Source organism: Natrix helvetica (assembly GCF_964273705.1).
Source record: "Natrix helvetica genome assembly, chromosome: 2".
NCBI lineage: Eukaryota > Metazoa > Chordata > Lepidosauria > Squamata > Natricidae > Natrix > Natrix helvetica.
Genome location: NC_138552.1, coordinates 70,590,857 through 70,613,392, shown reverse-complemented (window position 1 = coordinate 70,613,392; position 22,536 = coordinate 70,590,857). Strand labels below are relative to the sequence as shown.

General features: G+C 37.6%; 1 protein-coding gene across 2 annotated transcripts in view; it reads right to left on the bottom strand.

Annotated features, from left to right (window-relative positions):
- LOC309386550 (guanine nucleotide-binding protein G(q) subunit alpha) overlaps positions 1 to 22,536 on the bottom strand; it is a 102,573-nt gene that overhangs the window by 6,596 nt on the left and 73,441 nt on the right. For both annotated transcript variants that reach the window (XM_081942059.1, XM_081942058.1), the window contains exons 3-5: positions 20,839 to 20,993; positions 9,992 to 10,120; positions 8,116 to 8,245 (exon numbers count right to left, since the gene is read on the bottom strand). In XM_081942059.1, coding sequence (XP_081798185.1) covers positions 8,116 to 8,245; positions 9,992 to 10,120; positions 20,839 to 20,993 — 414 coding nt within the window. The remainder of the gene's footprint in view (positions 1 to 8,115; positions 8,246 to 9,991; positions 10,121 to 20,838; positions 20,994 to 22,536) is intronic.

Sequence of the window (22,536 nt, the reverse complement as noted above, 5' to 3'; positions counted from 1 at the left end):
TACTTTACTACTACTTTAATGGCAAGGCCAGGTTTATCCTTGTGATTCTAACAGTTGCAGCTTTTTTGATAATGAGTAGAAAACTCTGCTGTAGAAGCATTTTGGGATTCATTAAGCAACAATTTTGATAAAATATGGCATTTAGGACTAAGTAGTGCACATGTGTAATGCAGTTAATGGAAAGGTCATAGAAAATTAACAATTTATTATTATGATCACTAGAAAAGCTTTTATAGCAAGATTGGTGTTAGGAAGGCTAATGTTATGTTTTAGTAAAAATCAGCCCTCAGAAAGCTAGTGAATAGATCTCTGATTGTAAATAAATAAAGCTTAAGTAAGGCCAAGAATAGTTCAAAGTGAACTGACTTGTTGAATAGTTGACAATCAATAAGCTGACGACCAAATGTAGGCAGGATTGAATGCTCATTCTTTGCCTTTTTTGTGGTATGTTCGATTGCTTGATTATGTGCCAACAAATCATTGTTGACTTTTATTCTGCATATTAAAATAGCAGCTATAATTAAATACATGTATTTTGAGATTTCAAAGTTATAACATAATTTTACCCATTTATGATAATCAACAACATTTTGATTACAACCCTAGCCCTTTATCAATTATTATAATGCATGGCAGACTACTTGAATTTTTTATTTAAAAAATTAGTGAAATAAGGTTTAAATGGGATTTTAGACATTTAAATAATTTTCAAACCTTATTTATTGATGTTCCCAAAAAGATAAGTATATTTACTGTGTAATAATCCTGTTTCCAAAGATTTTCTTTTCTTCTTAAAGAAAATCACAATACGCAAACTGTTATATTTTATTTTTGATCCTCTAAAAATATTAGGAAGATTTATGGGCGTCTTGACTGAATGTTGAAATGTTTTGTGGATTTCTCTGGAACATTTGCCTTCATATTGGAAGCTAAGATTTAAGTGCGTATCTTTATGTTTGGGAGCCTGTCAAAATGTCTGATGATGTCTACCATATGGCAGATACTGCCTCATTGAGTTGGTCACAAATTATTCCAATTCCTTTTTATTTGAAACACTATTCAAGGCACATTGCTGATAACTCTACCCCGAGAGCTGAAAATGCAAGCTCTAGTACTAAAAGTTACCTGTACACCGCCCCGAGTCCCTTCGGGGAGAGGGGGCGGTCTAGAAATCAAATAAAATAAATAAATAAATAAGTCAAAAAGCACAGTGAAAAAAGAAGGATCTAAAATTAAATGTAAAGGAGACTACACTAATGACAATAGGTAGAACAAACAGCTTTAGAATAGACAATGAAGATATAAAAATGGTGGCTACATTCTTCATTTTAGAATCTATTATCACTGGTAAAGGAACAAGTGGTCAAGAAATATGCTGCAGGCCAGCCCTTAATAGATCAGCCATGACAGTTTTGAAAAATGTATTTAAATACCATGATGTGTCTATATCAGTGATGGCAAACCTTTTTGGCACTGAGCACCTAAAAGAGAGGGAGGGAGAAAGGGAGAGAGAGGAAGAGAGAGACACAGAGAGACAGAGAGAGAGGGGGGGGGAGAGTGTGAGAGTGAGTGAGTGTATGTACTTGTCGGGGCCGTAACCTGGAAGAAGAGATGCCCAGGGGGCACATGTGCGCCGGGAAATGAACTTCTGGTTTCCAGTGTGCACATCTGCGGCATACCTCGTTCCTCTTCTGGGTTTCTGGCACGCATGTACGTGCGATGATCAGCTGGCCGGTACGCATGCGCATGCTGGAAATCAGAAGACCAACTCTTTCGGTTTCCGGCACTGCTGCACGTGCAAAGGATAGCTGATGGGCATGTGTGCATGCGCGCCAGAAACCTGAAAGAGGAACGAGTGATACCGTGTGCACCAGGTGACATTCCTCCATGTGCCACTTTGGGCACACATGCCATAGGTTCGCCATCACGGGTTTATATCTTCCAAGATCAGAATCATACAAGCCATGGTACACTCTACAGTCAATGGAACCAAAATATGAATTTTAAGAAGCAGGATAGAAAGAGCGTTGACGTTTTTAAACTTTTGTGTTGAAGAAGACTCCTGAACAGCCAACAAAACAAACTGATGATGGCTCATCAAACAAATCAACCCTTCAAGGAACAAATGGTCAGGCTCAAATTATCCTACTTTGGACAGATTATGTTAAGGACAGTTCTCTGGAAATGATTGTATTGCTGGGAAAAATGGAAGAGAGGAAGAGAATGGCCAACAGCAAGATGGATGGAGTCAGCTTCAGAGCCAATATTGGGAGCCTCGAAATAACAAATTAGGGGTAGATTGTCATGGAGAAAATCTATTCATGTGGTCAACAGTAGTTGAAAATGACTTAATGGCATATAGTCAACCAGGGCAGATCAATATTACTGTACATTCAGGAAATGTGGCATCTATTCTAAATATTTTTGTTACAAACTGAACAAAAAATAATATGGAAAATGGATAGGATGGAGTCGAAGGATGTGTTGCTGCACACATGGGGGAGGTTTTTTCAAGTAATCTTATTAAAGATTATAATTACTATAGTAAAAATGAATGCAAACTACAAAGAGATAGGAAAATAGAACAGGGAAAAGTTACAAAGGGAAAAAAATAGAAAATACATAAAGAAAAGAAAGCGGGGGGGGGGGGGGAGAGAAAAATAAGAATAAAGAAAAAGAAATCCTTTCTGCCATAGTTATTGATTCTAGTGAAAATTACCCCAAAGTCTATCCTTCCCATTCTCACAGATTTTAGGTAGCTAAGAATCTAAACAAATAAATTACTCCTGGAAACCTCAATTACATACAAGCATAAAAATAATCAATAAACACTGACAAATGCAAACACCACATGCCAGATATCAATCCTGTTTAGAGTCAATCCCTGCTTCCAGTGTTTGGATACTTTCCATGCAAATGGAACAGGGAAGTCTTTGACATTTACCTTAAACTTATGAAAGATGAGGCCAACTGGATTCCCACTGGTAGTTCCAACCAATTGGGGGGCAGCTACTGAGAATGCCTACCTCTTAAGGCAATCAGAGGGTAGAATCTGGAGAAACTGGCCTTATTTGATCTAACTGAATGGACAGATTAATGCAGGAGAAGCCAATTACTCAGATAACTGGGTCCCCATCCATACAGGGTCTTAAAATGCCAACATACACATTGACTTGCACCCAAAGGCCAACTGGTAACCAATGAAGCTCCTGAAGTATCAAGGACACCTGAGGATATTGAGATACTCCACTCAATACCCAGGCTTCCGGGTTCTGCAACCATTATGGCTTCCAGATTTTTGTCAAGGGAAATCCCACGGAAAGGACATTACAGGAATCAAGACGGGTGTGACTATGGCATGAATGACTGTGCGCATTATGATCCAGAAAGGTTACAATTGGTGCAAAAGATGTAGCTGTGTAAAAGCCCTCTTATCCACAATTGCCAAGCTATTCCTTGAGCAGGAACTTGAATTTAGTAGAATTGCAGATCACCTCTGAGTGAGGAAATATAAACTCATTTAGAATCAAAGACTGAATTTCCCTGGAATAAACCAGGGGTGGGTTGCTGATGGTTCTGGGACCCAGGCCTGAATTCCACTACTGGTTTGACTGAACCTGGCCAAACTGGCAGCAATCACTTCTGGAATAAACCCAAAGTCATTTGTCTTGGAGAAATTCAGTTGAAGATTCTTCCTACCCACCCAAAACCTGACTTCCTATAGGTACTGGATCAACACCTCTACCATTATCATCTGTTTATCTTTTATCTTGTCTAGGGACAAGATGTATAACTGTGTATCAGGCACATATTATGATACTAAACCATCTCTCAGAAGTTTCATTTAGATATAACAGCGGAGCAAAGAGTTGAGTTATTCCATAAAAAGAGATCTCCACAAGTTCTTCAAGATGGAGGAAAAGGACTGCAAAGCAGCACTCCCTTCAATTCCTTGAAGACAAATCAAAGGGTAATATAGGTAATAGAATCAAAAGCTACCAAAAGGTTAAGGAAGACCATGGCAGTTGCACTGGCCTGGTCATGATCTCTCACCACCATGACTGATGTAGGTTCTGTAATGTTACTCAGCCTGAGTGCCAAGGATACGAATTAACTACTTCCTCTAGGAACCTCTACATCTTGTGGGATGAATAGTATTGAATGTGACTGTCTCAAAATTACTCAGTGAGCTACATGAAGATCATCTATGGTGAAAGTCTCATGCTAGAGTATGCTAACATTGTACTTGATTTCCATATGAAAAAGGGATCATCTTTTATATTAGGTCTTTACCTTTCGGGAGAGGGGGCGGTATATAAACGCTAATAATAAATAAATAAATAAATAAATAAATAAATAAATAAATTTACCATACCATACATCTACATTTGCCTTCAGAAACAAATCAAGGTTCTGTCCTAATGGCAGCATTTTATACTAACTAGTTGCTAACCCGGCATTGCCCGGTTATTTATTTATAGGGGGAAAATGTCCAAACCATACATAGTTTCTAATGTTGAATTTTCCCCCTTAACACAGGGAGCCACCTTGTGAAGTACTGTGAAGCTGTTACCATGGCAACTCCACTGCACTGTACAGTAGAAGCCATTTTAAGACACAACAGGCTGTATCTTAACAGAACACACACCCCAAGAAGTAGTTAGGGGTGTCTTACCCCCACATTTTTTTCCAGGGAGTAAGTCACGTGTGTTTGGTTGGAATTGCTTGAGGCGTTCCAGAGTTATGCTGGAACACACACGCACACACACGCACACACACACACACACACACAAACATTCTGAGTTAAATTACAAAGGAAGATATTAAAATAAGTAAAAAGAAAAGAAATGGAAGAAAACATAAATAATTTACAATTAGCCATTTTACCTAAAGGCTTATAGAACCCTCTAGTGTTCATACAGTACATAAATTAAATATATCCAAGCTGACTTGGATTTAATGATGAGCAGAAGAATTTATGGTATAACTACATCTGCAGAATACTAAAAATTCATGTAAAATAAAATAAAATTGGTTTGGAGAAGAGATTTACAGATAAAAATGTGTTATTTCATTGTATTTAATTAATATAACCAATTTTGTTGTATTTAAGTACAATGACAATAAAGATTATACTTATGAATTGATATATCAGTATTTCCTATGATTTTTTCCAGCTTTGCTTTGAGTGTTTGTTGCTTTAAGTGGAAAATTAACAATGAAAACATTTTTCAAAATATTTGTTTTAAGTAATAATTTATATGATGGTCCATGTCTACACTCTAGTTCCATATGGAGAGTAAATGTTTCTTTAAAACATTTCTTTAAAACACGTACACTTACATAAAGAAAAAACTTGGAGTATATATTCATTTAATGAAAATTTGTATACTGTACTTAATGACTACAATATAACAAATTTCTGAGATAGAAAGTAAAGTAGATAAGAAAGTCCTCAAAGAGTCACACATTTCCTGATGTACTTTATTAAAGAGAGTGAGGTTTATAGTTTATCGGCAATAAATTATTCTATAATCCTTACTAAATATAATGCATAGATACAGAAAATTGGCATTATCTAATTTGAGATGCAGTTATTCCCAAGCAATGATGCACATATTTTTGGAGTTTTGGATGTCAAAACCAACAGGGCAAGCTATCATATACAAAAAATATAGGCAGCAAATCCCACATTCACTTGGACTGATAATGTTAGCTAGTTGGATAATGAAAAGCCTGCAAGCAATAACCATGCTCAGAAAGCAAGGAGAACTCCTCAATTCAACCAGGAGCTAGATACATTCTCTTCTATTGGAAGTACATATTTTTATTGACACCATTATCTTAATAGCCTATTTAATTAGGACATTATACAGGCAAAGTATGTTCCCCATCACTGAACTCTGAGTGGTTTCCAGGTAATAGAAGATTTCCATTTGATTGTGGCAGGTAAGAAAAGGTAGAGTGAGAAGAAGAGTCTGTGGCTGATTAGAAGTTGAACTGCCAGCCAGTATAGCTCTCACATCCTTTCTCCAATGTCTATGTTCCCCCAAAACTAAAGTCGCAGATTCACCATTCCCAATATAAAAGAATCTTAAAATCTTCCCATGCAGACCCAATCAATGTAGAATAGTAGTTCCAAGTAATGTCAATCAAATATGCTTCCTGTGTCATTAAAAATGCTACAGAAATCAGAAAGCAATAAGGAAAACTGTTGCTAGTTGTTAATCTTCTTAAAACGTAACCAAAAGAACAATCAAAGCAGCACAACAGAGCTTTGTTTAATCATGTATCAATTAAAGGACTAACACATAAAAATGCAAAGCAGGATTACTCTTAATGACTCTAAGGGATAAGTGAGATATGGAGTTCTTTTTCAGAACAGGTTGAGATATTCTGTTAAAGTTATTAACACAAAAGTGACCTCTGACCTTATAAAAACAAAATGCTCCCAACCGATTGTGTTCTACTCAAGCATAAAATCAAGCATAAAACAATTGTTATATTTAAACAAAAGAGGACTGCACAAAGATTAATATTTTAATTCCTAATATGCAGTACAAAATTCCTTTACTAAGTGGTACTGTTGCACTTTTTATCTTTCTAGAGTTCTATTTTCCTATTTTTTTAATGTCCTATCTTTTTTCCTGCAAGTGCAGGGTCTGCTTTTTTTTCAGATCAACTGAGTGTTGATCCATTAATTGTGATAGGAATTAATGACCAGCTTGTCACTGTAATTTAAAAGAGAATGGCCCAAAGTCACCAATCCAGCTTGCATGCCTAAGGCAGCAGTAGAATTCAAAGTTGCCTGGTTTCTACCCTGGTGCCTTAACCACAACCCCAAAATGGTTCTCAATTCTACTTCTATAAATATCTCATTCCAATATATTTGCATTTTAAATGACATTTTGGGATAAGTTGTGTCAATAGAAAAATTTCAGAGTGGAGAAAGAAACTGATGAGAAATATAAATACTAGAGCTCTGAAGTGCTCCAGATCTGATACAGAAGAAGTACTTTGAAATAGGCAAGAGTATGAACACAATGACGTCTTAAAACAATTGCTATTATTTGCAGGATCTTGCAGTTGTAGTGACAGTCTCCCTGCAGAACCTATGCAATCCTGGAGAACAAAATTCTGCTTTAATGGTAAGTGTATGTTCAGATTATAGTCTGTGGACTGTAGGTTCTTCCATACAGAAGCATTAAAGTGCCATTATTCCATGTAGGAGCTTGCAGAAAAGTACTATGCTAATTTAGAAAACTACTCATGCTCCACATACAAAATGGGAGGGGACAAGAGGGTAGGGTGGGGTGAGGAGCACCTCCTTCACTGTCAATTACTATTTGCCCAGCCATTGCCCAATGCTGTTCTCACCCCTGCTCTTCTCTGGGATTGCTGGAGAAGTGAGAGGAGAGGAATAAGGTCTTCTGCTATCAGTTCTCTGAGGCCAGAGTGACCATTTTGTGAGATCAGAGAACTGAAGGGAAAGGAAGCAATTTTCCTCTCTCTCCTCACCCCTTCTTTTGCCACTCAAGGCAGGAGAAGAGGAGAGATGCTGACCAACTAAGAATACAGTATTTATGAGGAACGTAGAAATGGAGAAGAGAGCTCAGAATTCCACTAGACCTAAGAATAAACAGGCCTTTATGAAGGGGTCCTAAGTATAGATCATATAATAAATATCGATTAATTTGGGATCATTCGGTTTAGAGCTTAACTAGTTGATATAATGTGAACATAATTTTGTTTATAATTGATTAGTTACCTCAGAAATAAAAATCTCAATTAACATTAATATATATCCATCCTCTTACACTGACTAGAGGAGTTATAAATAAGCCGTATGAGTTACAAATAAAAAATGTAATTTTGGAGAAGAAGAATTTCCAGTTTTAGAGAGTAAGAAATATTAGTTAATGTCCAAAAAGACTGAAGCGGAACCATGTAGACCAATGTCTGTGAGCACAGTATTTCAAAACCAGGATGAAATCACAGAAAAAAATAATTCCTGAGCAGTCAGAGAATACTATCACAAAATTATATGATTTTTGGGAAAGCAATTATTGTCTTAATTAGAAACATACTTCTCAAGGGCATTTGATGATGGCCTACCTCATTGTCTGACTCCACAAGTACTTGATCATATTCGCTAAGAGCTACTAGAAACATAATGGAGGTGACATTTTCAAAACAGTGTATCCATTTTCTTCGTTCCGATCGCTGTCCCCCCACATCCACCATTCTGGAATAAGAGCAGAATTCATAGAAATCAAAATAATGTACAAATTCTAAAATGTTATGGATATGTTTTCATTATTAATATTATTTATATGCTATGTCTCAAGGATCATGACAATAGAGTGAATACATCTACACTTCAGCATTCTGCAAATGTTTACATTGACAGGAGGCATACATTCTGGTGGTGCAGTGATTAGAATGCAGTATTGCAGGCTAAGTCTGCTTACTGCCAGGAGTTTGATCCTGACCAGCTCAAGATTGACTCAACCTCCCACCCTTCCATGGTTAGTAAAATGAGGACCCAGCTTGTTGGGGACAATATGCTGATAGAGAGTGCTGTAAAGCACTGGAGTTGTATATAAGTCTATGCGCTATTGCTATTCTGCTTTGAAGGGACAGCCAGATAAAAGATATTTAATGGGGTAGAAACCAACCCAGCAATAACTTAATATTCCTGAACAGGATTCGGCACTATCATTCCAGAACAAATTTGTATAGATACTGTTGGCAGACTGCTATCAATCATACCAATGTCAAATTTCCATGAAATGATTACATAGTATCAGTCTTTCTCTTGAAAATATAAGCCTATTAAGTCTTATAATGGCTTAAATCAATGGTAACGGAACAAATTAGGGGCACTGATCATCAGAGGTATCACCAGTGTTCCTGAATTTTACCATCAAATATTAAACTGCCACAAGTTTACCATTGTGAGGCATTTATACACTGTAACTTGGAGTAAATATAGATGGGCTATTTCTCAAACCCATTTAATGTCTTTCGTCCTGGACTGTGGATTTCATAACATTTCTTATCCCCAGAGACTTTGTATTTATGGCTCTAGGAAGGTAGAAATTTTTGTTTTCCTTATACGATTCCCTGAGAGGTGCTTTGCTCTTCCAAATTATTTCCATTTTTAAGGGACATAGAGACTAATAAAGCCAAATAATATATTTACTAACAAGAGGAGTCTCTTTTATTTGGCTTCAGGACTGCGGTTAATGAAAATTAAAATTAAAAACTTCAAAAAAGGTTCTTTAGAATATACATTTATATAGAACAGGCATCATTTGTCAAATTTTGTATTTCAACAAATCTACGAATGAATTTCAACAAATCTACAAATGAAGTTGATATAGCCGCTACCATTACATAAGTTAAACACAACTTTAAAAATGAGTGTAATTATTAAAATTGAAACAGGAAGGTTTTTTGTTCAACATGGGCAAAAGTCCAATCTTTTCCAGAGTAACTGTAATAGTAATGATCTTTTATGTGTAATGACAGAATAAAAAAATAGGAGAATTCTTATAAATTTTCCAGTTTATGTTCTTACACAAGATGAAGCAGAATTAGTAGTTAGGATATTTATAAGAATTGGTGGTTTGATCTATAAATATATAAAATACAATTTGTCTGCAATTTATAAACTATATTCAAACCTTGACACTCAAAAAAACATGTTTATGACTTAACACAATACTCCGTTTTGCATTCTCCATTTTTGATCAGTGTAAAATATTGATTTAAGCAATGAACTTCTCAGAGGTTGAATTGTTTTCCCTCAATTGCTACTACTAAGCCAAAAGAAAAGGAGTGGGAGAAAAGAATACATTTCCAAAAAAGCATTTTCTATTGGTACAATTCCTTAAATATATTTTTATGCTCCTTGTAGGAACCCCCCTCCCCCAAAACAAACTCCTCCTAAGTAGCACTTTAAAGATTAAAAAAAACTGTTATCTACCTGAAAATAACGCTTTGTAAGTCAAATGGATATTCAATGATTCCTGTAGTTGGAACTCGGACTCTAAGAACATCTTGTTGAGTGGGTAGATATCCAGGGCCTGCTATGCGGTCCAAATCGTTAAGATAACTATAGATAGAAGAGAAAAATCAGGAATAAAAGATAATGCCCCATTGACAGAAGGAATTATATAAAGATGAAAAAGCAAAAGTGTTTGGATAGGGCACACTTGGAAAAAAAACTTTTACCTGCCTCTTGGCAGATCACTTACTTAACAAAACAACAGATTTAGAATAACATCTCAGCCAGAGGTGGGTTGCTCCCGGTTTGGCCCGGATAGGGCAAACTGGTAGTAGCGGTAGCTGGAGGCTCTGCCCACCTGCTTCTGTGCACACGCTGAAGCATCACGCACACCTGCGCACGAGCGAACCGACAGTAAAAAAAACTGGAAACCCACCACTGATCTCAGCTATTCTATCCTGTTATTTTTTCCATTTGAAAAGGGGCCACTTGATCCTAAGCAGCTTGCCTGATTTTTATAGCCAAGATCAGCTCTCTGCTTTTCTAAAGGATCCAAATCTGTAGTGCAGTTAGACAAATCTCAACATTCTTGAAGCCATTTGCTCTTATTAGTGCTATCCTAGCAGCCCCGTGATGAATTAAGAATGCCGCTCTACATTTAAATAAAGGCCTGGTCTCTGTAAACGCTAGACTTCCACATTATCTTTTAAAATTTTGGCTAATGTTAATTTCTTTTTCATGGGTCTGCTCCCTCCGATTCTTAGAGAGCACTTTAAATCAACTTGATTAAAAAAAATAATATTGGCAAGGTTTACTTACTCCTTAAGACTCTTAAGGAAAGATGTACTCTTTCAAAGACTGAAAGATTAGGTTCCCAAATGCTGGATATATCCTTAAGCAGTGTATTTGGGATAGTGACCTTCAAAGCATGTGGTTCCCAGTTTTGCAACACAAGGGGTCTTTCCAAATGAGTAAGTGACAGCTTCCTATCTCTCCTCTCAATCCTGAAAGTTTGCCAGACCTTCCATTTTGCTCAGCTTGATGCACAGACTCTTGCTGTTATATTGGGGGACTATAAAATTACTCTCCCACATTAACACATAGGTCCTCGGGAGGGTGGGGTGTCAGTAGAATTCTTCAGCCATAGTCTTCTTCATGACTGTCTACAAGGAATTCTAGTTGGCTTTTATGAATCCCATACTGAAGAAATTCCCTGGTAGAAAGCCTGATTTCCATTTGTTGCTTATCCCATGCTGTTATTATCTTTCCAGGTTTCTTCACTTGCATGTAAACCAGCTGGCGCCCTTGCATTTGAAAATAGATATTGAGATCTGTCGACCTCACGTCTCTACCTTTATCTATATCTATAAGCTTTCTGACAGACCCACCTATTCCAAGCAGCTGGCCTGGCTCAACTTTGATCTAACCATATCGCTCCTGACGGGTTTTTAACTGGGTATTTTAATTATATTTAATTATCTAGGGGTTTTTAAATACTGTATTTTAATTGTTTTTATTTATCAGCCGACCTCCTCCTTGTGTGTGTCTCGGTATATGTCTCTGTTATATGTTTGTTTTGTCCACATATTTATTTCATATGTTTCATTGTACGCCGCCCCGAGTCCTTCGGGAGAGGGTGCGGCTAAGAAATAAATATTTATTATTATTATTATTATTAGATAGAAAGCAGCAGGTGAAGGTAGGTAAAATCACATCAAATACCCATATAATTAGCATAGGCATCACCAGAGCTGTGTGCTCTCTCCATTACTCTTTTATCTCTATGCCAATGACTGCATCTTGAAGGATCCCTCAGTTAAAGTACTGAAGTTTGCAGATGATACAACAGTGATTGGTCTCATTTGAGACAGTGATGAATTTGCATACAAATGAGAGGTTGAACAACTGATCCTGTGGTGCAGCTGGAACAATCTGGAGCTAAATACACTTAAAATTGTAGAGATGAAAGTGGATTTTAGGAGGAGCCCTTCTATTCAACCACCTCTTACAATGTTAGACAACACAGTATCAACGGTAGACACCACGTTTTTGGGTTTCATGATTTCCCAAGATTTGAAATGGACACCTAACATTAGAACCGTCATTAAAAAGGCACAACAAAGAATGCTGTTATAGGGCATTGCATGGCAAGACAACTAGAAGCAAAGATAGTTTTTCCCTTGTGACATTACTCTGCCGAACATCTAATTACCACAGTATTGTCTTATGTCTACGGATATTTACCCACATTGTATGGATGCTTTACTATTATCCTTCTCATCTTTTCTACTATCTTCTTCTTATGATTATACAACTTTGCATGTAAACGGAGAGCTTATGCACCAGAGACAAATTCCTTCAGTGTCTGATCACACTTGACCAGTCTTTTCTCTTCTCATCTCAGCAGGCTTGTTTTATCTGATTACTGGCCTTAGGGTCATAATAAAGGTTTGACTGACTGAATTGAAGCTATTTTCATTATATTTATTCCATGTTTTTCCCCCCTCCAGTGATCTTATGTTCCTCAGGTATCTTAGCAGAACATAACATATATGGTGTTTTGGTTAGGAGCTTGGCTATACAAGTATACATGTTTTATGATATTCTATGTTTTTATTACTTTGTGTTTTCAGTTGCCTAGAGTCACAAGGTATAAGGAATGTGAAAATGGAGACGCCATCCAGAAGCAGTCAAGACAAGCAGTGAAGAAATGTGTACTAAGCCCAGGGAGGCAGGAAAACATAAAAAATACTGATATTGACTTCCCCAACAATATTAGATATGAGCGAGGGAATGGAAGTCACAGGGTTTTTTGCAAGATTGTGTTACTACAGGGCTGTATTAAAGAGCTGTGGTGGCATAGTGATTAGAATGCAGTATTGCAGGCTAATTCTGCCGGCTGCCAGCAGTTTGATTCTCATCAGCTCAAGGCTGACTTAGCCTTCCATCCTTCCAAAGTTGGTAAAATGAGGACCCATATTGTTGGAGACAATACAGGTAGTCCTCAATTTACAACAGTTCATTTAGTGACCGTTCGAAGTTACATCATCACTGAAAAAAGTGACTTATGACCATTTTTCACACTTACGACCATTGCAGCATGTCCATGGTCATGTGATCAAAATTCAGACACTTGGCAACTGATTCATATTTATGACGGTTGCAATGTCCCGGGGTCATGTGATCCCCTTTTGTAATCTTCTGACAAGCAAAGTTAATTGGGAAGCCAGATTCACTTAACAATCGTGTGACTAATTTAACAACTGCAGTGATTCACTTAGCAAGTGTTGCAAGAACAGTTGTAAAACGGGGCAAAATTCACTTAACAACTGTCTCACTTAGGAACAGAAATTTTGGACTCAAATGTGGTCGGAAGTCGAGGACTACTTGTATACTGACATTGTAAATCACTCAAAAGAATGCTGTAAACCAGGGGTGTCCAAACTTGGCAACTTTAAGACTTGTGGACTTCAACTCCCAGAATTCCCCAGCCAGCAGAGCTGAGGTGGGGAATTCTGGGAGTTGAAGTCCACAAGTCTTAAAGTTGCCAAGTTTGGACACCCCTGTTGTAAACCATTAAGAAGTGTATATTTGTCTGCTATTGCTATAGTCTGTCTCAACAAAGTATAGTTCTAGTCTTCCTGTGAAGTCAGTTCCCTGATTGGTCTACCTTGTAGGAATGAAACAAAGATTAGATGGATTGTTGTAAACATTAAATAAATAAATATAAACAAGTGAAACGAATGAATAATGGAATCTATGCTGTAGGAAAGGACATAAGGGAGCAATTTTGACTCTTGGTATTTTATAGATACCTACTAAACTGCCAATAAAGAATTCTATTCTATATTAAATCATAGACACAACATACAATACAGGAAGTAATAAAAAAGTGCCAATCACATACAACATTGTTCTTCCCATTCCATCAGTTTTAATATAAAATCTTTCTATCTCATGTACATAGAACAGGAATTGGACAAATTACACTGCAAAATAATTATACAAACAGCCATGCATGACAAAGTACCCAGAGGATAAAGTAATTAAGTTATATACTGGCAAAATTGGGATTTTAAATGAAATGATTACTAAGCATAAGTCTAAACTTAAACGTCAGTAAATGAATGTCCATTTGGAATATTTTAATTAATAGAGGTATTTTCAGAGAAAGCTGGGAGATTGTTAACCGCCAAAATTTTACTATATTGATTTGTGTAATTTTTCCACAGATACAAATTTTTGAATTTTGTATCAGAAACTGGTCTACATAGTGTATCTTTGGCATGTCTTATTGGGACAGTGCTCCTTTTTGCTATGGATATCTGATACATGACACTAGTTTCACTTTTCCTGAGTCTGTTTTATTCAGGTGGACCAAGCTGGAATAGATCAACAGTATCCAATTATTCACTGGAGATGAGTCGACTAAAAATATGCTTCCGGCTCATCATAACTGCATCAATTATGTTATTTTTGTAACTGATGCCCAGATTGATCTCCATCCTCAATTCAATTCAGCTGCCAAACAGGGTGACACATAATACAGTCTTCTCCCTGTTAAATGAAATCACAGGGAGCTATATTTATCCTCAGGAAGCTAATGTATATGGGCATAAGTCTAACTGCTAAATTTCAATTCTAATCTAGGTGAGAAAAGGGAAAGAAATACAAAGACACAGAGAGAAAACACACAGATCTACTGATAAGTCAATGCTTCATCTCAAATTAGCTGATCTTTAAAATAATTTAACTTTAGCATTAAAATATTTATCTAAACTGAAACTGGATTCATGAATATTAATCTTCACTCTTAAAGAGCCATATAGCTACATTAAATTGCTAAAAATCAGCCTTCTGGATCAAGAGTCCCTTCGGGGAGAGGGGGCGGTCTAGAAGTCTAATAAACGAACTAACTATAAACTAAGAACCTAAATTTTTTAGTCTCAATTTAAGATAATTCCTTTTGCAGACACGAATGCTTTCTTGGAATTGGATAGTCTTGCCCTGCTTTTAAAGTGTTTCTAGCAAAATGATTACTTTGTTGCTTTATTTAAGAAGTTCTCAAGCTGTGGGTTATATTCTAGGTAGCGGTAAGCAACTGGCAGATAATAACAAGTAGTTATCATTGTTTAAACCTGTGACCAGGCTTTTGCAGGAAAAGTGAGACTAATGCCAACCCTCATTCCCACTCTGCCTAGATAAGGCGGTAATAAGTTTGCTCAAGAAAAACAAGAGCAGGGGGAATTCTAAGAAACGGTTAACTCCACTAGTGCTGTGATTGGTTCATCATGGCATCTGGAGTATATCCATAGGCGTTGGAATTTCTGTAGAACAGTATTAGTGAAGTAATGGTTTTATCCATTGTTTTAAATTAATATTATTTCAAAATAGGAAAATATGGGAGCTTTTTTACATTTTTACTGAAGAAGCATAGCATTTAATATAACAGCCAGATGTAAACTCGCCTCCCACCAGCATAAAACTAACCCAGGAAAAAAGAAAAGAAAAAGAAGTAGTTATACAGAAAATACAGAATTATTTATATAGGGAAGCCTTGATTTAATGGACTAACTTAGGAAAAGTCCATTATTCCTCAGGGTCTGTTATAATAAAGCATGCGTCATCACAGCAACTGAAATAATTTATGTGATAACAACATAATGTAAATCAAAGAAATTGACACAATGACATTATCACATAAATGATAAAGAAAAGATAGAAACTCGGCTCACTATCCACTGCAATGCTACTATTTTTTAATTATATATATTTTTTTGCTGCCTCAATGACTTGCAATGGGAATTTACAATTATTTACATAAAAATAGGTACCAATCTGTTCAACTGAGTCTTTTTCTTAAAGCATGCAAGATATACAGCTTAAGACAGTGCACTACATGTATAAAAAGTACAACAATTTGTTTAAAAAATGCATCTTTTAAAAAAGAAAGGAAACAGAAAACCTCTGCTATACATATAGCAGCTATTTCATACGCTCATAAAACTGTTTAATAACCCCAATAAATCTGAATAGGACTTATTATGTTAAAGTTAAAGCATTAAATCACAGAACTAAAAAATTAGAATAGGGAAAAAGAAAAAAGAAAGGAGAAGCTTTTAATACCATTGATCATGGAATGTTTCCAAGCTTTATGAGTGGGAAATACAATGATCTAGTCAGTAATAGTGGGGGGTGGGGGGGGAGAGAAGGAATCTAGCCCATCTACCCCCTTCTTTGTGGAATCTCTTGGGGCCTATTTTTTTTTTACTCTTATCTAACATTTATATTAAGTCACCGGGAAGTCATTCATTGGTATGGGGTCAGGTATCATTAATACGCTGATGAAATCCATCTACACATCACTATCCTAGGATGACTAAGTGTTCTTTTCCAGTAACTGAAGGCTGTGGGGGTGCGGATGAAAGTGTTTCAGCTCAATACATGATCAAATGGCTGTGGATTTTCAGGTCTCCTAATTCTGGAGATTCTCTTCTTTCAATTCATGATTGGATTGCATTTCCCAGTCAGAGTTGGTATGCAATTTAGGTGGTCCTTTAGCTCTTGTTGAAGACCCGGCAGCAACAATGGCCGAAACAGCCTCTTTCAATAGATCCATCATGTGCTCTATTGTGCCATTCCTAACTTGGCCCTGGTAATTCATATTTGGATTACTGAAACATGCTTTAGACTGGGTGCTCTTGAAAACCCCCTGCAAGCTGCAGTTGGTCCAGAATGGTCCACCTTGAGAGATCTTTGAAAGACCATTCATCTGTGACCTGCATTGCCTTCCAATGGAAGTCTGTGTAATTCAAGTTGCTGATTATCATCTATGAAGCCACCTGAATTACTTGCAACTCTGCTTGTCTCAGGAGAATGAGCAAAGTGAGCAATCTTCAAATCTCTTCTTTGAAGCCAGGTCACCTGGAAGGATCCAGGACACATGCCTTCTCTGCTGTAGCAACTAGCTTAGGGAATATGATTCTTCCTAAGGTTCAGATAGCTCTGTGCTTCCTATCCTTCTGTAAAGGCCCTGAAAATCTAGTTCTTCCTCCAGGCACCAGGCCAGACAATGAGATGAACACATGCAGAATAAAAGGTTTTTGAATGTGCATAGAGTGGCAATTTGGCTATTCTGTTTCTCTTTATTTCATTATATTATTATTCCATTATTTGATTCCAACTGCTTTCTATAATTTTTTTCTCACACTTCTATATAAGTCACCCAGCCATTTTGTAAGTTGGGCAATCATATCAATGAATCAATCTATCAATCGGTTAAGGAAATACCGTATATAGCAGCAAGCTCATCATTAGGTTATATCTACATACCTCTGCTGAGGGTACTCTCACCCATAAGCATGATACTTCATTTTCAACACATGGGCTATGTTCTATAATGAAATCCTTAATATCTCTAAGCTTTTTCTGTCCATCCTTCTCTGATATTCTTTTTTTAAACTTACTTTCGCATTTGGATAAATTGGCTTGTCTTAATAACTGGTAACTTGCCTAATTCTCTACACAATTATTGATAGGAAAGATCATCACATGGCCTCTCATTATACTCTAGTTTGCTTACTAGTCAGCTGAATTAGGTCATTCTAAGGGCTCCAGTGTAGTATAATATAAAGGTGCAACTCTAAAACTTTTAGCTGCATTAGAATTTGTGACTGTCTCAGAGAGCCATGATTGCATTATGACCACACAAATTACCTTGCTATAGCACCTCAGGCCTATCTCTATGGCAACCCAATAAAATTATTGCAGCCGCCACTCTAGATTTTACTGAACAAATTACAGCTATAATTAACTTTCAAAATATGGCATATAATAGAAATATATTAAGACGTGCAATTTCTTTTCGATAACTGTATGCCACCTACCATTAATGATGAGCTGAAATGGTTAAATATTTTTTGTGATGACAGATCTACAATATTTCCCAACAAAATATGGTAAATAAAGGATTAGGGGATCAGGAGAAGCAAGGACCATGCGCATCTGTGCTACACATCTTTCAAAGGTGTCTAAAACCGTCTCACTAATGAGAATTTCCAGGAAAAAACATTACAGTGCCTTACTGTAAATATAAATTATGCAAAAATAAATAGGCCATTTCTGAAGTACAGAAGTCTACAATTTTCTATGTGAGTCTCAGAATGAAAGTCATCATCTTTGGTTGTGGTTTCCATTTTTGGTAGCAGAACGAAAAAGATTTAGAAGTCTCAATCCCCTTTTCCCATATAGCTGTAGTTGGTTTCAGGTCAGCTATATTGGCTTTCTGTAGGCTTTTTGGCTACAATTCAAGATCTTAGTTATTAATAAAACCCTTAATGGCATAAGGCTGATTTATTTGTTGGATCATCTCTCTCCAACTTTCTACTACTTTTATGAGATCCACCAGGATGGGTATATTTTGGGTTCCCTCCTTGAAAAACATCATTTAGCTAGATCCAGGAAGGATATTTTTTTGGTTGTAGTGCCTGCCTTTTGGAATAGCACATCCTATGAGATTTGGCTGGATACAGTATGCAACAACTATTGAAAACGGATCCTGCCAATGTATGCATTACTGTAGTTTTAGTGTATCAAAAGCCACTCTAATTTATGTTCCTCTGTTTTCTGGATGCACTAACCCACATAAGGACCACTAATGGGTTGCACCTTCCTAGGATATTAGCCTTTTTTGTTACCTAATCATCAAGCAGTACAAACTGCTTGATAAAACTACTCAACTCTGGACACAACTGGCCTAATTATAATTACATTTGAAATTATATAATTATAGGTTAAAATAAACACACTATGTGACTACAGGCTACTTCTCCTGACTGCCGGCTGCCTGAACTTTGGCAGTTCGAGTCTCACCAGGTCACCATCTCAAGGTTAACTCAGCTTTACATCCTTCCGAGGTCGGTGAAATGAGGACCCAGACTGTTGGGGGCAATACGCTGACTAAACCACCGAGAGAGGGCTGTAAAGCACTATGAAGCAGTATATACGTCTAAGTACTATTGCTATATAAGACATATCTGTTTTGTATGTACAATTATTCAACTAGAATTTCCTGCAAATGAAAAAGAGTATTCAAGATAATATATTACTTGTATCATCTATTCTGTACATACTGTGTATCAGTGACGTGCGGTGACGTTTATGATTGGTGAGGCTGGTGACGTCATCAAACCACGTGGTTGCTCCGATCGCAGGGGCGCAGCCCAAACGGAGAAGTTTCTTCAGCTCCAGCCTCAATCAGCGCAGCCGCGGTCCCCTTCATCTTGCCTCAGGAAGGAGGGGAATGGGACCACGTGTGCAGGGGAAGGGGATCGCGGCTCTGCTAATCTGAGGCTGTGCGCTGAGGAGCCGCCTGCACACATAGTCCCATTCCCCTTGCAAGGATCCCGGGCTCGCCCAATGTAAAAAATGCCTAGGTACCGTGTTTCCCCGAAAATACAACCTGTCCCGCGCTCACTGACCTAGCGTTATCCTGAAAGCGCCAAGTTACAGGAGCCGGGGGTGGGGGGAGTGCTCACGTTGCTTGCCGCCTTCGGTATACCGTTGGGGAGTGCCCGCTGCCGCCGCCCCGCCCCGCGCCGCCGCCCCGCCGCCGCCCCGCGCCGCCGCCGCACCGCCGCCGCCCCGTTTTTTACATCGGGCGAGCCCAGGATCCTTGCAAGGGGAATGGGACGTGTGCAGGAGGCTCCTCAGCTCCAGCCTCAATCAGTGCAGCCGCGATCCCCTTCCCCTGCACACGTGGTCCCATTCCCCTCCTTCCTGAGGCAAGATGAAGGGGACCGCGGCTGCGCTGATTGAGGCTGGAGCTGAGGAGCCTCCTGCACACGTCCCATTCCCCTTGCAAGGATCCTGGGCTCGCCCGATGTAAAAAATGGCGAGATCGGCACACTTGGGGCTGCTGCTGAGATGTCCAGGGAGGCTAAACCAAGCCGCGCGCCTCTTCCAGCCACTTTCACGGCTTCCTGGAGTAATTCTTTTTTATTTTCATGATGGGAGTGGTGAGGCTCCGCCTCCCCTGCCTCCACTGACTGCACGTCACTGCTGTGTATAAGTAACCCTACACAGCACTTTAGGATGAAAGTATGAGGGGCAAGAGCAAAATAACCAAGCATTTATTTATTTTTGGTGCTGTCTAACTAATTCAGCTGAGCTTTTGAAGACTAGACAGTATCACAAACAAATAAATATATTTTGTAAATCTTGCCAAATAAAACTTCTGAGCTTTTATATCCAGACATTTTGGACTAGGTTCAAAATGTTCATGTTCATACAGTCATTTGCCTTATCAGTCAAATTCCATTAGTTCTGACTGCCAATTCTATTTCTTAGTCATATGAAGAGGAAATTCTGGAAAATATACCGTATTATCTGCAAAGGAAGTAACCCTATCTTCTTTATTCCAGAAATTCTGAAAAATAAGATATTGTTACTCTTCCTGCCCTACAGTAATGTATTGTTTTCACACACATAGCAACAAGTGTGAACCAAAGTACAGGACGTCTCTCTCTTTTGCCACAATATTCAATGCATGATTTAAGGCCCACCACCATACTAACAGCATGATCATCATTTGACCAAAAGGTTTAGGATAATACTATCACTGTCAAACTTTTCAGAAAACATCTCATTATATCTGAGATATACATCTAAGTAATATAGGATTAATTTGGCATGTTGAAACACCAGTTAAGAAGTTATATTAACTAATCTTCGAAACTGAAATGAGAAAACCCAATATTAATGTGAATACATTTATATACGTTTTAAAATTACATTGCTAAAAATCCCCATAAAACATCTATACTTACTATTTAGTAGAATCTGACAACTGATATTCCCGTCGTCTGTCATAGCATTCTTGAATACCAGGATCATTCCATAAGCTCTTTATTGCATCTACATAGGGATTCTCAAATGAGCACACTTTCTCTATATCAATTTCTCGAACTAGTTGTGCATTGGCCTATTGAAATAAAAAAGAAAATCAATAGCTATTTCTCATGTAAAATATGCATAGACCATTTTTCTTTATTGAATTCTCATTGAGCAAGAAATGACTCACAGGTAAGGAATATACCATTATAGTAATAGCAATACTATAACGTTTTCACTATATGTGGGAAATGAAAGTAGTACAGTCTTTTTCTAGAAATGCAGTAAGATTTTTTTAATGGTTTTGATCAGCCATTTAAAATAATTAATTTATTTCCTAATTCCATCTTGCGTCATAGGTGATCAACTCCCTTGAGACCTGCTGGCCCTAAAAAGAAAAGCAAAATAAAAACCCACCACCCTAATTTTCAACAAAATAATTACTTCAAAAGAGTTTTGATCTGGACAGCGAAGTAAATGGAAGACCCAGAAGCAGCTGTTATATTATAAGTTATATAAACAGAATAATATGTTCATTATGTTATATTAACAGAATAATCCCTAATAATTCCCTTTTTTAAAAATGGAAAACAGTATTTGGACCCAAATATTGAATATGCATTGTTAAATGTTTGCATATCTCCTTAAGATTCCAAATATACTTTAAGATAAAGGTTCCCCTTGCACATATGTGCTAGTCATTCCCAACTCTAGGGGGCGGTGCTCATCTCCGTTTCAAAGTCGAAGAGCCAGCGCTGTCTGAAGATGTCTTCGTGGTCATGTGGCCGGCATGACTCAACAGTGAAGGCGCACAGAACACTGTTATCTTCCCACCAAAATGGTTCCTATTTTTCTACTTGCATTTTTACATGCTTTCGAACTGCTAGATTGGCAGGAGCTGGGACAAGTAACGGGAGCTCACTTCGTTACGTGGCGCTAGGGATTCGAACCGGCCTTTCTGATTGATAAACTCAGTGTTTACATCCTCCCCCCAAAGGCATATTTTCTTCCCAATATTGGCTCTTATGTGATTTTTAATTTTAGCTTTGTTCTTGTATTTTTCTCCCAAAATTTTGCACTTGCACTTCTCATTTAAAGGAAAAATAATGCATTTTTCAGAAATTAAATTTAAACATAAAACAACTTGCATAATTTAAACTTGCATCTGACTACAAAGGAAGAGTTCATTAAATGAGGTTCAAAAAGTATCTTTGCTAGTCTTTTACAGCAGCAGTTTCCAACCTTTCGAGCTTTGCAGACCAGCGGGAGAGGTGGGAAGAGAAGATGATTCTGTGTGAGCAGTGGGCGAGTGCGCGCAGCATCACTTGTGCGAGCAGCGTGCATGTGCACCCACTGCTTTCACAAATTGAGCTACACCCGCGCTTGGCTCTCCCTCAATCCAGTTCTGAATGGGCCACAACCCGATATTGTGCCATAGCCTGGGGTCTGAAACCCCTGTTTTACAGTATGCCCCTAAAATACCATCTCCCCTGAATCGACAACATAATCAATACTACTAATACTATTATTTCTGCTACTATGTTTTCTTTTTTATTGTTGCAGCTACATTTTGATATTTATTCAATTTCAACTGCTAAATAAAAAAGTACAAACAGATTCTTACAGGAAATAGA